The 15,543-nt window shown below is 49.6% G+C and overlaps 1 protein-coding gene across 1 annotated transcript in view; it reads right to left on the bottom strand.

The window, feature by feature from the left end:
* MAK16 (MAK16 homolog) overlaps positions 1-8,065 on the bottom strand; it is a 10,140-nt gene extending 2,075 nt beyond the window's left edge. The window contains exons 1-7 of the mRNA XM_034761943.1: positions 7,930-8,065; positions 6,386-6,435; positions 5,620-5,729; positions 4,262-4,326; positions 2,668-2,819; positions 2,245-2,299; positions 2,064-2,138 (exon numbers count right to left, since the gene is read on the bottom strand). Of these exons, the coding sequence (XP_034617834.1) occupies positions 2,064-2,138; positions 2,245-2,299; positions 2,668-2,819; positions 4,262-4,326; positions 5,620-5,729; positions 6,386-6,435; positions 7,930-7,944 (522 nt within the window). The 5' untranslated portion in view covers positions 7,945-8,065. The remainder of the gene's footprint in view (positions 1-2,063; positions 2,139-2,244; positions 2,300-2,667; positions 2,820-4,261; positions 4,327-5,619; positions 5,730-6,385; positions 6,436-7,929) is intronic.
* Positions 8,066-15,543: the final 7,478 nt, after the last annotated feature.

Genomic DNA, 15,543 nt, shown 5'->3' with positions numbered 1-15,543 from the left:
TTTTGAGGGGCATGCTGCCTGCCCGGTGAGAGGAGGAGGAAGGGCGGAAGGGCCGGAAAGCGCCACGCTGGGGGAAGAAACGGGGGGGGGGTGGATCTTGGCTGCTGCAGGACCAAGCTTCTACCTCCTGCCCCTGGAGGGGAGAGCGGTGGGGGGGGGGGGCCCCAGCCCCACCGCTCTCCCCTGTGGGGGCAGGAGCCAGAAGCTTGGTCCTGCAGCAGCCAAGCTGCCCCCCTCCCCCGTTTCTTCCCACAACGTGGTGCATTCTGGCCCCTCCTCCTCCCCCCTCTACCCCTTGCGAGGGGGCAGGGAGCGGAGCAGAGCAGCAGCGTAGGGACAGGCCTTGGGGAAGGGGGTGGAACAGGGCATATACCTCCCAGCCCCCTGCCATGAGCCGCTCAGGGCAGGGGGCTGGGAACACCCAATGAGCCGAGCACCCCAGCCCTCTGCCCTGCACCCCCCCACACCTCTGCCCAGACCTCCCCCCAACACTAGGGTGACCAGACAGCAAGTGTGAAAAATCGGGACAGAAGGAGGGGGGGTAATAGGAGACTATATAAGAAAAAGACCCAAAAATCGGGACTGTCCCTATAAAATCGGGACATCTGGTCATTCTACCATCCCCCCCAACACCCAGCCTTCTGCCCTGCACCTCCACACACACCCCAGCCCACTGTCCTGACCTCGAGTCGCCCTGCTCAGCCCGCTGCAGGCCTAGGTGAACAGAACCCCAGGCTGGAAGCGGGCTGAGCAGGCTGGCGGCGTAAGATCAGCATTTTAATTTAATTTTAAAGGAAGCTTCTTAAACATTTTGAAAACCTTGTTTACTTTACATACAACAATAGTTTAGTTACATAATATAGACTTATAGAGAGAGACCTTCTAAAAAACGTTAACATGTATTACCGACACGCGAAACCTTAAATTAAAGTGAATAAATGAAGACTCGGCACACCACTTCTGAAAGGTTGCCTACTCCTGGGTTATACCAAACTAGATTAGACTAACGGGCCACAGAATCCATTCATCCCACATTTTATTCTGGCCCTTAAGGAATCTGTCCTGACTAGCAGTGTGCACCAGGAAGGGAGGGATACAACTTACTTTCTTGACCTCTGCATTGGTCACCTAATGCCTTGAAGCATGAGAGTCAGCGCCTGCAAACTCACCCCCTTATCTTAGCCTGCACAGATCTGTTGATCATCAAGTCATTGAAAGGACTTCAGTGATACACTGCAGCCAAAGCTTATGTGCTCCCTCCAAACATGAAGTGCAACAGGTGCCAAGTGACCCAGCTATGTGAAATCCAGACCCTATGCACAACATACCCTGTTTCTGGTTTGGCAGGTGGGGGTAAATCTCAGCGCATAGGTAGGGTTTGCTGGATTTGCTACGCAAAGCTACCGAGCTGCCTTGCCCCTTGGGCACACAGAGAATATTTCATGATGATAAAAAAGGACAAATTTCAGTGATCTCCCCTCCCGCCCCCCATGTGTCTTTTTTTTTTTAAATCAGCTCTCCCCATCAGCCCTCTCTAAATGCTGCACTGCTACCTTGGCCAAGAGAGCCCTTCACTCTTCTGCAGGTGGCCAGAGGCCTTTCCCAGATGGAGAAGCTGAGGAAGTAAAGGGTTTGATTCTAGCAGGTGGGCAAGACTACTCAGGTTATTCACTGGTTTATTATGCATTTTATGCCAGTCACATTATACAGCACTTCAGGACTGAGGCTCAGAGCCAAATACAGCTATGAACAAGTACAGAGCCAGTGACCAATAATTCTGTCCTCATAATATTAGAGAGCTCGTCTTCGCAACAGCATTCCTCAAAGTCAGAAGTGGCTCTGTAAGAACCACCCCCTCTTAGCCTCCCCCATCTCAGCCGAGCTAATGATCACAAGCAAGTGTGAACTCCTGTTAGCAAACATGGCACCAACACAGCAATGGGAGAGCAGGCTGGATTCTATTCTGCCTCATGCTTCGCTGTTCGAATGAGCTTGGTAAACACCCCCTACCTTAGCAGAGGAATACACTTTTGTGCTAAGAGACGGGAGGTGGAAACCCTTACCGTTTCCTGCTTTAGTCTCTCCAGTAACTCCTTCTCAATGGCATTGTCCAGCTGAGCAGCAATCAGGGCTTTTTCCTAGTACCAGGGGAAAGAGGAGTTGGCATCAATTCATTTCCAAGATGGGGAAAAAAAAAAAAAAAACAGGAGCAGTGGAATCAGGACTGCACAAGAGTCATGTTACCTCTCTCCTTTTCTCTCGCCTTTCAACCTTTTTGCTTAAAGGAACAATCTTCCTCCTGTGATAGGGGAAGAGAGAAGGGCAGTTAGTGAAGATTTCAGTCTACCAGCCACTGATGCTCATCAAGCGAGTGAATGTTTATTCGAATCCCTCCCCAGCCTCTGATACAGGATGCTCCCTGCTCCCCACCTGGCACAAACTGGCCTCTCAAAGGAAACTTAGGCTAAACTTGTAAAAGTGCAGTTTTAATCAGTTTAAGTGCGTCTACATTAGGGTTGTAACAAAATCAATTTCAAACTGATTCAGTTAGATGGGCACAAGGATTTATTTATTTATTTTAAACTATAGACCAGCCCTAAGAGAGACAGACAGGCTGATGGTATGGAGCAGAAGGAAGGAAGAAGGAAGTGAACCGCTATCACTTACTGTCGCTTGAGTGTCAGCTTCCGAATGCGGATCAGATACTGTGTGATCTTGGTGAAGCGCTGCTTGCATTTGTGCCGGATGAAGCGTGGCCAGTAGATGAGGTTCTCATCTATCTCCTCCAAAGCTTTCTCATAGTTCTTGCTCAGTCGGACCTGATGGCGAGAAGGATGAAAAGCTTTGGAGCAGAAACAATTTTGGGACATTCTCACAAAGGGGAGTGGAGTTTAAGGTGGTTGTGGTGCTACACCACTTCTGCTCGTTTTTTTTTTCTAAAACCCAGCTGTCAAGAGGAAGGATGTTCTTGCAGTTAAGACACTGGACTAGGACTCAGAAGATCTGGTTTCCCAGCTCTGCTACAGACTCCCTGTGTGACCTTGGGAAGTCATGTAATCTCTCTGGCTCTTATTTCCTCTTCTATAAAATGGGCAAATTCCCTTCCTACCCTTTTGTCTGCCTTGCCTATTTAGACTGTAAGCTCTTTGAGGCAGGGACAGTCTCTTATTATGGGTGTGTTCTAACACAAAAGGAATTCAGTCTGTAGCCCATCTATCCAATCCTTGGTCTCTCTGCTGATGCTACATACAAAGGATCCAGCTGTGATGATGGCTTTTGTGACGTGGACACTTGCGAATGGAATTATGTCCCAGCATCTCATTTTACAGATAGGCCAATGAACAGCTGTCAGTCAGATGAGAACTGAGGATCAGACCAACTCAGATCAGATTTGAAAAAAAGAGGTTCAAGTCTATGTATTAACAATCCCCAGAGCCAACCAGACCAGACATTCAAAGAAAAAAATCCCTTGGCCATTACTTCAAAGGAACACTTGTAAAATGTTCCTGATTTCGGATTCTATTGATCATAGGTTAGATTACAAATGAAAGCCTAGCAATTTAGTCAGTGATTCATCCATTCTGTGTTCTACCTAGAGTCTTATACAGCCTCCATCTCCATGGTATCTTCACGTCTCCCCAAGTCCTATCCCAGTTATACAGCTGAGGCACAGAGAGATTCACAGAGTGTCTGTGGCAGAACTGAGAATTGAACTCAAATCTCCCAAGACCCAGCCTTGAGCTCTAACATAGCATGCCCTGGCTTTCTAAAGAAATAGTCAATGTAAAATGACAGAGCTAATAGTCTGTGAAAAGCAGGGACTACGCTGCCATTGGATATTTTCTTGGTGTAAGACATTTCATTAGGAGGTTAAGTGCCATAAACTGCAGTGACACAAGGGTTCTGCAGGTCCAGTATACTGCATTCATGCTCAGCAATAGAGGATATGTTCTCTAAAGAACAGCTGGTGCTTTTATTTTTATACATATGTTGAAGACAAATTAAAATAATGTGGACTAGAACAATCCCAAGGTGGAAGTGTCTGTATCCCATTGCCAATCCTGAGCTGTTTCCCCACGTCAGAACCTGCTCGTTATACCACCCACACCTAGGGACAAAAACATCAGGGTTGATTTAGATGGGTTTAAAACAGGAACACTTTGGATAGGTTGTAAATAGTGGAACTTTTTTTTAAAAAACAACAGTGTCATCTGTCAACTTGCTGGATTAAGTTTCAGGTTCGGTATGGGATTTAACTCACCCGCTCCCAGAGTCGATTGGGGAAAGCCGCCCGCTCTATTGTCTTCATGTACAGATAACACTGACCTAAGGGAAAGAGGAATAACATGAACTCACCCAAACCGCCACTAGGCACCCAAGAGACAGGCTTAGCTCGTCCCAGTCACTGCAAAAAACTCCAGCACTGGGACACCTGTCCAGATCTCCAATCTGTTGTACTAAGTCTCAGCCAGGCTACCACTGACAGACACAGAGCATCCTTCCCCACAAAGAGCATCAGACAGCCCTACGGAGATGCAGCCACCTTCGAGGCGGAGGGCAACAGCAATCTGCTGCACAACAGCTGTGCAGGCGAGGGGGAGCAGGAGGCCACAGACCTCAAGGCTGACTAACTCTTAGAGGAAAGTCCTCAGGGACAGGCAGCTTTCACACCCACACAGGGCAGAGGTCTCATACAACTGAACTGCACAGTGGGGCAAAGGGCTGAGCCCACCCTGTGGCTCCAGAGGGTATGTCTACATTGCAGCGTAAACCCAGGGTTGAACTCAGGCTCAAACCTAACCCTCCTTCTGTCTATACACAAACCACACTAACTTAGCGTTTCCTGGGGGTGGCGGGTCCGAGCCTTAGTCAAGCCGACATGCAGGGTTCAAGCCCTAATGCTTTGCAGTCTGGATGCAGCCCCACCAGACTTGTGCTCTGGGAATATCACACAATCCGATGGGCTGACTTTCTTTGTCCTCTGCACAGTCCAGTTTGGTGGACAGTCAAGTTTTCCAACCCTGCACCACGAACAAAGGGCTAGAGTGGCCTCATTTTGGGAGGGTACAAGGAAGTCTGGGATATGGGCAGTTGGACTTGAGCCTGCATAATGCAGTATAGATGCAGGAACCGCAGGTTGGGACTCAGGTTTCAACAATTCGTAACCTGGGATTACAAATGAGGGTAGATGCTCAACCCCTCTGCTAACTTGAGTTCTACTAACCCAGGGCTTACACTGCAGTGTAGACATACCCAGAGAGTCTAGGGGCTTCAAACCTGAGGCTGAGAACCCTGAGCCATTCCCTCTGGCCTACAGTTAGCTTAGCGGGGAAGTGAAAAGAAAAGAAGAACACAAAGAAAATTCCTGAAAGCACAAAGCTGGGCAATTCAACCCACTGGGGAGAGAGAGAGAGAGAGATACACACACCAGCCTTAATGCAGGGCGGATGTCTGGCTGTATATTTTACCAACGTGCATTTGAGACACAAAGAAGCCTTAAAGGGACCCTGTCAGCCAGAGGAAAGAGAGCAATAGCTGCCCATGATTCCAGTGAGAGAGAGAAGGGGAAGGGCTGTGCAAGGTTGCGAGGCCCTTGCTGGGGCACTGCAGAAGTCTCACCTTTCTCCTCTTTGATGGTTGCATACTGGCTGTTTGCCAGGGGACAGGATGATCGGTTGCACAGACCTGTCAGGTTATACTCATTGCGGCAAAAGTTGTGTGTCTTTGTCCTGGAAAGAAGGGACTTTATATGAGCTGCTAACAGTAACACTGAGCATTCCATCCGAGAATCTCACACCATACAAGTACTCATGCATTAAGCTTCACAACTGCTACTGTCAGGTAGAGAAGGATTATTATCTCCATTTTATAGATGGGGGAACTGAGTCACAGAGACACTCAGGATATGTCTACATTGCAGTAAAACACCCCTGGCTGGCCCATGTCAGCTGATGTGGGCTCACAGGGCTATACATTTGCTCTGTAGATGTTTGGGGTCAGGCTGGAGCCCAAGCTTTGGGACCCCACAAGCGGGAAGGGTCCCAGAGTCCAGGCTCCAGCATGAACCAAAACATCTACACAGCAATTTTTAGCCCCGCAGCCTGTCAGTTGATCTGAACCAGCCACGGCCATGCTGTGGGTCTTTTATTCCAGTGTAGATATACTCTGGATTTCCTAACCTTTTAATTCCAAATTATTGGTTCCACCCCAGCCTTAAGAATGTGCAGAATTCCTGAAGCAGTCAAATTAAAGCGCTAAGGGACACCCTATTTGAAACAGATAGCACATGACCCTGGCAGCCAGGAAGTCATCCTCCCAGTAGCAACCTGGGTCTCAAATCAGAATCTGAAGAGCAAGATGCAGAACTGGATCCTGAAATACTCACTTTATTTTGTATGAGCAGAATTGTTTGTTTCCAAGACTGTCCCAGACAACCTGAATAAACAAGAGGTCAGTTAGTACATTTCACAGTGTAGCACCTGCATTTCTACAGGAGCCAGTCATCCAGGGCTCTCTCAGCACTTTACAAACATTCATTAACATCAGAGGGAAGATCTGGATTATTATTTCCATTTTACTGATGGTAACATTGAGGCACAGAGCAGTAAACTGTCTGGGTCGAAGTCAGACAAGTCAGCAGAAGATCCTGGAATAGAAAACAGGAGCCGAGACTCACATGGCAAGGAAACCAAGCTTGGAGCATGGTGCTTTGCACAGCGTGTGTATCCATACTTTCTCTTTGTTTTTTGTTTGTTTGTTTTGGGGGGTGGGTTCACCAGCAAGGAAGGATGCACTGTTGCTGACACAACAAGTTATTGTAAGTTTTCATAATGTAAAACAAACTACAAAAACCCAAACAAAATATTAAAACCCACTAAAATGGACGCATGGTTCTCTAAACCAGCATATGAACTTTCTGTAATGTACTATCCCATCCATTGTGGGTGTCTCGCATGTTTTCATTTTAACCCAAAGCTCTTTAGAATAGAGACCATGTCTCCTATGCAGTCTGTAAAGCCTTGAGGCATTCCAAGCGCTATGGTTATAATTACAGTAGTGTTGAGTACAGTGATAATCACACATAGTATTTAAACACACACACACACATACACACACACCAGCAATGCAACTCGCTGCATTATATGCTAAAGCAGCAGCCATCTGCCAGCACATGAGCATCACAGATGAAGCCACAGCTGCTGGGACAAACCTGCAAACCAGAGCACAGGCACTTCACTGGCTCTTGTCGGGCTCCTGTCCTGACCATGCTCTTTAACTCCCAAGACAGTCCTGGGGGTGACCCTATGGTTACCCACCATGCAGGAAATCCAATTTCCAAGCCTTAGAGGGGAGACCCTATTAGTAGGGGTCCTGTATATTCATTCAGGAGACCTGGTTGCACATCACCACACCTTTCTCCCACCCCAGAGGCAAGGAAGCAGGAGGGGGTGGGAGTAAAGAGGCACCCAGGTGCTGCCCCACTCCATGTGCTGAGCTGCCACATGCGAGATCTGGGTCTGCTTTCCCCGTCTAGGGCAAGCAGCCCCCTGTACCGCTGGGCAAGGTGGCACATTCCCCTGCTCCAGCATGGCCCGCGCCCCATGGGAGCCGGTGGATCCGTAGGTTACACAGAAGGGGGCTGGGACCCAGATTCTTTAGGAAGCCCCAGTTTTGGGGTGACTGAGACAACCACCCGCTAGTGCCGCCTGGCTGAGCTGCAACCAGCCCGCGTGCCTGTGACCTCCCCTCCCGGCCACTCAGCGCCCGCCCCCCACATGCTCTGCACCCCTCCGATTTCCACGTGGGTAAAGGGAAGGGAAGCGCGGCCGGACGCAACAGAACCAACCCTGCCTTGGGGGCGCTGATTGGCTAGGACGCAGCTGCCTGGAGCCGGCGGACGCAGCCGAACCAACCCCACCACAGACTCACATCGTCCGAATGCATCTCGCCTCCGCCGCTCGCCTGCTCCGGGCTTCACAGGCAACTCCACGCCGGCCTGGGGCTGGTCGGCTTCAGGGAGTCGCCATGACAGTGGGCGGGCACAGGGCAGAGCCAGTGCTGGGCTCTCGCGAGATCGGGGGAGGGGTGGAGGAGAGTGGGGAGTAGAATTTGGGGGGGAGGTAATGGGGTGAAGGGGCTGATGGGGAGGGAAGGGGGAATGGGAGATGGAGGGGGCAAAGGAGGAGGAGTTGGGGGTGTTGCGGAGAGGAGGGGGAGTGATGCAGAAAAGGGGGAATTGGGGTGATGGGCTATGTGTGGACACCCCAATATCTACGGCTTCCAAGACCAGCTTCTTTCCTCTTCTCCTGCCTAAGAGCTTTGGGCTGGTGAGAAACACCAGGGATAGCTCTGGGTAATAAGACAAAAGGGTATCCTGAATATCAAAATGTGGGATGTAGTGCGCACCTGCGGCCAGTAGATGGCAGCAAGACACCTCTAACAGCTGTTCATTGACCCTAACTGCGTAACTAGGGCTTTTGGCTTTCGTGGTCTATTAATTTCGCTTGGAGAGGGTGGGATATTTTTAGCACTGCATGAATTCTATGTCCAAAATGGAGTTTTGGGGACTCTCTGATACTGTAATGAGAAGGGTGTTTTTTTCCAGATATTTCTCTAAAGTCTTGTCTAAATAGGATCTACTTTAATTTCTGTTTCGCTTATAAAACTTCCTTACATGTTAGTTTAAGCTTTGTACCCTGGTTGCCGAGCCCCTGGTTTAGCGTTTAGTGTGTTTGTTCCCTGGTGCACTTTAACACAGGACTGTTTCCAAAAGCGCTGTGTTAAAGTGCACTAGGGAACCTTTAGTGCACACCAGCAGGGTCTGCACGGACCAGGTAATACGCAGCATGTTAGTGTGCTTTAGAAATCACACTCCCTTAGTCCGCATGGCTGCTGTGGGTCGACCAACCCTTACGGCTTTTCTACACAAACATTGAGTTTGTGGTAAGCTGGGGTGTGAATCTACCCCACACTAGCCTGCCACAGTCTGTCTGTCTCCCCCCTGCTGATGCACACGCTTTGATCTTGTCCTCTTTGAAACCATCTCTCAGGTCCCTGCCTTTCTGTCTGTCTCTGAATCACTCTACACCAGTGATTTAAAACCCTCTAAAGTTCCAGGCTGGCAGGAATAGTTCACTGCTGAGTTCAATCTGGGCATGTAATAGAGGCACGGATGTGACATTGATTCGTGCGGATGCCTTCTTTTCCTTCTCACGGAGACCAGAGGTTGTCACACTCTTTAATAAGTACAGTCCCGATATTGGGAGAAGATGTACGTGCACCTCTCAGCTAGCCTCCCAGAGGATCCATGTTCCAGTAGGCTCCTCCTCCAGGTCCAGCTACCTCTCTGTCATTGTTCTTTTGCTCCAACAGAGCCCAGTCCCTCTCTGCTGGCTAATAATAATAACCCACCTTATCAGATGAAAGCAGCCACTCTGTGCGTGCTGCAGGGAGCTCAATGAAAAGCAGGAGGAAGTCTGGGCTTTCAGGTCTTATGTCTATAGGTTATTGTGGGCCGGATTAAAGCCAAGGTCTCAGCTGATTGTATTCAGTGGCTCTGGATGATTCATGGAGTCAATTAGAGAAGGCCAAATAAAGGGATTGTAATGTCTTATCAGCTAGGAGCTTGTTATTTAAACTGGCTGCTGTAATGGGCTGAAACGGTGCAATGGAACATTTAGCATGAATGTTAAATGGCGAAGTTTCTATGGGGCCATGAAATCATCCCCCTAAGAGAACCAGTGGGAGCCTCCTCACTTGGGACTGTTAAAACCAGATGAGACAGAGCCCTGACAAATAGATTGTAAAAAACAATTCTGTACTGGGTCCAGGTGAGGTTGAACTAGACAGGGTCTAGCAGGTCTTTTACAGCCTTGAATTCTTTGAATCAGCGAAACGCCTCCTTGATCCTCAGCTCTCTTGTGTGTCACTGTCCCAGGGCTAAGGAGAATTAAGATCTTTGGATTCATATCCAGGTCATTATGGGGTCTCCAGCAAACTTTGGGCCAAAGTTATAATTAGATCATGGATCTATTATCCCACTAACAGGGATTTCACTTTATAGAAAAGCTGCACTTAGAATCTCCTCTTCTCTTCAAGGGAGTAGTAGGTAGAGACATTAATGCACCCAATGATGTGTCCAAGTTAGAGGGCTCGGACTCTGCCCTGTCTGGTGCCAATGGGTAGTGGCAGGGACAAGTCTGTAGTGACCTTGTGCCTGTGAGCAACCATTTTACCCCAGTGCCCACTTGTTCACAGTGTGATCCTGTTTCCAAGAATGCTTTTCCACCTATAGACTTGCAGGCATTTTCCAGATTGCCAGGTGCTTAGGGAAAAGTATGTGGACATCCCCAGTCTCCAAAGGGTTAATGCAGGGTTAACTTTTTTGCAGCAGTGGAATTTCCCAGGAGCACCTTGATTCTTCAGTGTCTGTGCAGTTTATGCATCCCCACATACGTGTCCCAGCTTGACTCCCCTAAAGGGCAATGCAATTTCCAAGAGCACTTTTCGTTCTAGTTCACTCTGCAAACTATACCGAGGGATCATCTCCCCCAGCAGGAGATGCAGCTCTGAGTTGGAGCTCAGCGGCTTTTTAACAGTGCACAGCACAGTGGCAACGGTAAGAAATGGTCAGTACCAGAACTGAAGTAGAATACTGAATTCCTCTGAAAGCTTTAGGGAGGCAGAATGGAAGTGCACTGAATCTAGGTCAGACACCAATAATAAGGCGCTTGCACGGGGTCTCAGGATTTTAATGACCTCAGGAGGTCAGTTTTGCATTTCATCGGAACAATTGCAGCTCCGATAGCATATACCTGTCACTGTCCCTGCCTCTCCCAATGTGCCAGCATTGTGTTCAGAAGGAAGAGCACCCCCTTATGAGCCACCAATATTGCTCTTTGCAGCACTTGGGTTTTCTAGGGAGGTGTCTCATCCAGGAACTGGCCAGATCCAGCCCATAGCTTGTGAGATGTTGTGACCGGGGTCCCAGCCGGGGCCAGCTGAGGTCACTCAATTAGAGTGAACAGCAAAGAATGGGGCAGATAATCCCCAAAGCTGGTGGATATTCGAATACTTAGATTTACCCAGCCAGCAGTGTAATGGGGCTTGGCCGAGGTTCGTCCCTCAGCGGGGCTGTGGGATATCCTACCGCCTCGCCATAGTTCTCGGTCAGTCCTGGCCCTGCGGTAGTGTGGGACAGCAAACACACGGTTAGGGGCTAAGACCCTTTAGGCCGGGGCTGAGCCAATAGTTCTATACAGATGCCCAGGCCCTAGGTCAGGGCGGGGCGGCAACCAGTCAGGAACTCAGGCCTTTAAGCAGGGGCTGAGTCAATAGTTATGTAGCAGCCCACGCCCTAGGTCAGGGCGGGGCAGCAACCAAACAGTCAGGAACTCAGGCCCTTAAGCAGGGGTTGAGTCAATAAGCAAGAGGTTCCAGCCTCTCCAGGCCAGGGAAAGGGGGAGTCTGCCACGCAAGGGTTGGGTGGCAGGGGGGACGCAGGCCCTCCTACTCCACTGCGTCCCAGACCAGGGCCCTAGCAGCGGTGGAAACTCGCTGCTGTCAGTGGGGATCCTGGCCACAACACACTGACATAGGCTCTGGCAGTGCTGCAGCCAGACTGGGATTGGCTGCCCCCGGGCTACTTCCAGACTCCCCCTTGTAGGGTACCTGGGTCACACCAGTGTCCTCAGCGGTCTCCAGCAGCATCGGTTCCTCCGGGTAGGTGGTGAAGGGTAGGCTCGGCTGCTCCTCGGGGTAGCTGGCAAGAGGCAGGCTCGGCCAGTCCTCCTCGGGGTAGCTGGCATGGGGCAAGCTTGGCCAGTGCTCCTCGGAGTAGCTGGCACGGGGCAGGCTCGGTTGGCCCAGTGAGTCCTCAGGCTGGCCACGGCCTGCTGCCGTCTCCCAAGTGGGAGCACAGACGTCTGATCTCTCCGGTGGCTGGTTCTCAACTGAGCCCTGCAGGCGGGTCTTTATACTTCCAGGTCTGCGCCGTGACCTCTGAGGGGCGGGCGCAGGACCCAGTGGCTCCACCCACGTTGGTGTTAGGGGAGGTTCGTCCCTCAGCGGGGCTTGTGGAGTATCTCACCACCTCGCTACAAGCACAAAACAGCTTCTTTATTACCTTACTGGTTGCCCAGAAGCCAACAACATAGTCCCTTAGAGTAACCCAGTCTCAGGCCTCCATCCAGTACCCAAGTCAAATATGATGAAGATTTCTGAAAATCTTATTTCACCATATAAATGGAAAGGTTCTACCAATCCCAATAGATCAGATACTTCCAAGTTAATGAATATTCCGGATCTTGCCCAAAAACACGCTACAGCCAATTCTTATTAACTAAACTAAAATTTATCAAAAAAGAAAAGAGAGGGAATATGGTTAAAAGATCAATATACATACAGATGTGAGTTCAATTCTTGAAGTTCAGATACATAGCTTTGTAGTTGCAAAGAGTTCTTTTAGAATTTAGTTCATAGGTTATAGTCCAATTTCCAATATCATATCCAATAGGATTACCATACGTCCGTTTTTTCCCGGACATGTCCGGCTTTTCAGCAATCAAACCCCCGTCCGGGGGGAATTGCCAAAAAGCCGAACATGTCCGTGAAAATGCCGGCCGGGCACTTCCCCTCCCGCGGCTGCTCTGCTCCTCCCCTGACTCTTCGGCTCTGTTTAAGAGCCGAGTTGCCCGAGCGCTATGGGCTTCAGGCAGTCCCCTTGCCTCCGGACCCCAGCCGCTGGCCGGGCACTTCCCCTCCCGGGCTCCGGAGGCGCAGGGTCCAGAGGCATGGGGGCTGTCCGAAGCCGGTAGCGCTCGGGCAGCTCGGCTCTTAAACAGAGCCGAAGAGTCAGGGGAGGAGCAGAGCCTCCGGCCGCGGCGGCTCTGCTCCTCCCCTGACTGTTCGGCTCTGTTTAAGAGCCGAGCGCTACGGGCTTTGGGCAGCCCCCATGCCTCCGGACCCTGCGCTGCCGGAGCCCGGGAGGGGAAGTGCCCGGGCGGGGGCGCAGGGTCCGGAGGCATAGGGGCTGCCCGAAGCCCAAGCGCTACCGGCTTCACAGTTTGCCGGGCAGCCTCCAGACCCTGTGCCCCCGGCTGGGCACTTCCCCTCCCGGGCTCCAGCTGTGCTGGGGAAGCGCCGGCCGGGGGTGCAGGGGCTGGGGGCTGTCCGGCAAACCGTGAAGCAGGTAGCGCTCGGGCAGCCCTTTCCGCATGGCTGGGAGTGGGGAGGAGGGGGCGGAGTTAGGGCGGGGAAGGGGCGGGGCTGGGGTGGGAAATGGGCGGGGTCAGGGCCCTGTGGAGGGTCCTCTTTTTTTATTTGTTAAATATGGTAACCCTAATATCCAGGGTGTTTCCAGCTTAACTGGGATCTCAATCTGACGACTCAAACTTCCCCTGATGAAGCTTAAGCAGATCTGAGCTAAACAGGATTGGGACCCAAGGATTTTTTTTTACAATTTCAGGCCTTCTTTGGCAAGTCGGAGTCCCTCCGGGAACAATAGTTAATCAGAGCGTCTTTGAAGTGGGTCCATCACCAGTACTTAGCTATACGAATTAACATAAGACAATTGCCTGTTCCTCCACCATTCACTGATGATTTGCTTAAACAACGAGGAGTCCTTGTTAGAGACTAACAAATTTATTTGGGCATAAGCTTTCGTGGGCTAGAACTCACTTCATCAGATGATTTGCTATACATTTCAAAGAGAGATGAATACAGAGATATCTCGTGTTTACAAATCATTTAAATGCTAGGATGTTCTTTTGATCTCTGAATGATCAGAATACAGCATAGACAGGGACTGTTGATTACATTGTTGACCACTACCCCATGTATGTAAATACACAAAAACACAAACATTATCTCCCCACATGTCTTTAAGGGTTGAATTTGAGTCATTTATTTTGCAGGATGTTTAACCCTTTCTGGCCATGCGTCACAGATATAAAAGCACCACAGCAGAGGGTGTTCTGGCCACAGGGCATGTCTGTTCTTTCCATTCATACTCTCTGTTTTTGGCAAAAGGAAATTGCAGCTGCTGCAGTGACAGAGACCGACTGATACAATCAATTCCTGACACAGACGGATTCTTTTTAATTCCACACTGAGCAGACATGCCACTGAAGCTGTGAGGGGTGTGTATATCTGAAGAGGTTCAGTCCCAGGGGGAGCTATTCCAGTCCTGTTTACCGCCAACTCCCTTGTCTCCCCAAGGACAGGTAGATATTCAACTGAATGAGTAGGACTAGAATCAGTTGTATGAAAAATAATAGAATCATAGGACTGGAAGGGACCACGAGAGGTCATCTAGTCCAGTCCCCTCTATTATCTAGATTATCCCTGACAGGTGTTTGTCTAACCTACTCTTATGTAGTATACTTACTTTCTCTGCTTAGCCTGTACCCTCTCACATGCTAACAAATTATTTTCTCTGTCTGACTGGATCTCAGCAACAAACTCAATTTGTTCAAACTCAGAAATAGCGTGTGCAAGATGGGTGTATATCCAGCTTGATGGGCACAATCAGCTGTGTGGGTGAACAATTGGGTATGCAAGTTCTCAGGCTGACTGCAAATTTGATCCTATCTCCAGAGGATAAACCGCTAAGCAAGTGACTGGTTAAATTTGCAAGCGAGGAAAGGCTTCTGTTCCCTAATCTAGCCCACAAAGGGCAGCTGTCACTGGAGCATGAAAAAACAACCAATGGGAAATGTAATATAGTTTATAAAGTGAAAGGCTGCCACAGACACAGAACATAGACGCTTCTCTGCTCTGATGTGAAATGGATGTGTGAATGGCTGCAGGGCAAAGAGCTCCATCTTCATTGAGAAACAGCAAATACCATGCAGTTTCTCTCTGGCTACACCTACCCTAGAGACACAGATTCTAAGACCAGAAGGGACCACAGCAATCATCTAGTCTGACCCCGTCGCCCTTCCTGGAATTAATTCCTGTTTGAACTAGAGCATATCTTTTAGAAAAATTTCTAGTCCTGGTTTAGAAAGTGTTTGCCTGTATAGCTACACCAGCAAACCCTCTGGGCAGGACGCAGTTTATAGCATCAAAGAGCTATTTTCCCCCAAACTGAATAAGCTGCACATAGAACAACTTTTTTTGCCAGTATAAGTGCATTCCCACTAGTGCTTTTGCTGGCATAGCTTTGTCAGGGGTTTTTTTTCATGCTCCTAACCAACATTGCTAGCCCAACAAAACAGACTGGCTAACCCAGTGAGGAGGGCTTTAAACTAGGTTCGACGGGGACAGGTGAGCAAAGCCCACAGGTAAGTGGGGAACATGGAGACCTGGGAGATGGGTCGGAAACAAGAGGGAGTGTGGGCTATAATGGCAGAGAGAAAGGAGGGTCAGGGCAAAACTGGGAGGCAAGATCGAACCAGTATCTTAGATTTCTATATACAAATGCGAGAAGTATGGGTAATAAGCAGGAAGAACTGGAAGTGCTAATAAATAAATACAACTATGACATTGTTGGCATCACTGAAACGTGGTGGGATAATACACATGATTGGAACGTTGGTGTGG

Source organism: Trachemys scripta, chromosome 2 (assembly GCF_013100865.1).
Source record: "Trachemys scripta elegans isolate TJP31775 chromosome 2, CAS_Tse_1.0, whole genome shotgun sequence".
NCBI classification, from domain to species: domain Eukaryota; kingdom Metazoa; phylum Chordata; order Testudines; family Emydidae; genus Trachemys; species Trachemys scripta.
This window is presented reverse-complemented; position numbering and strand designations above follow the sequence as displayed.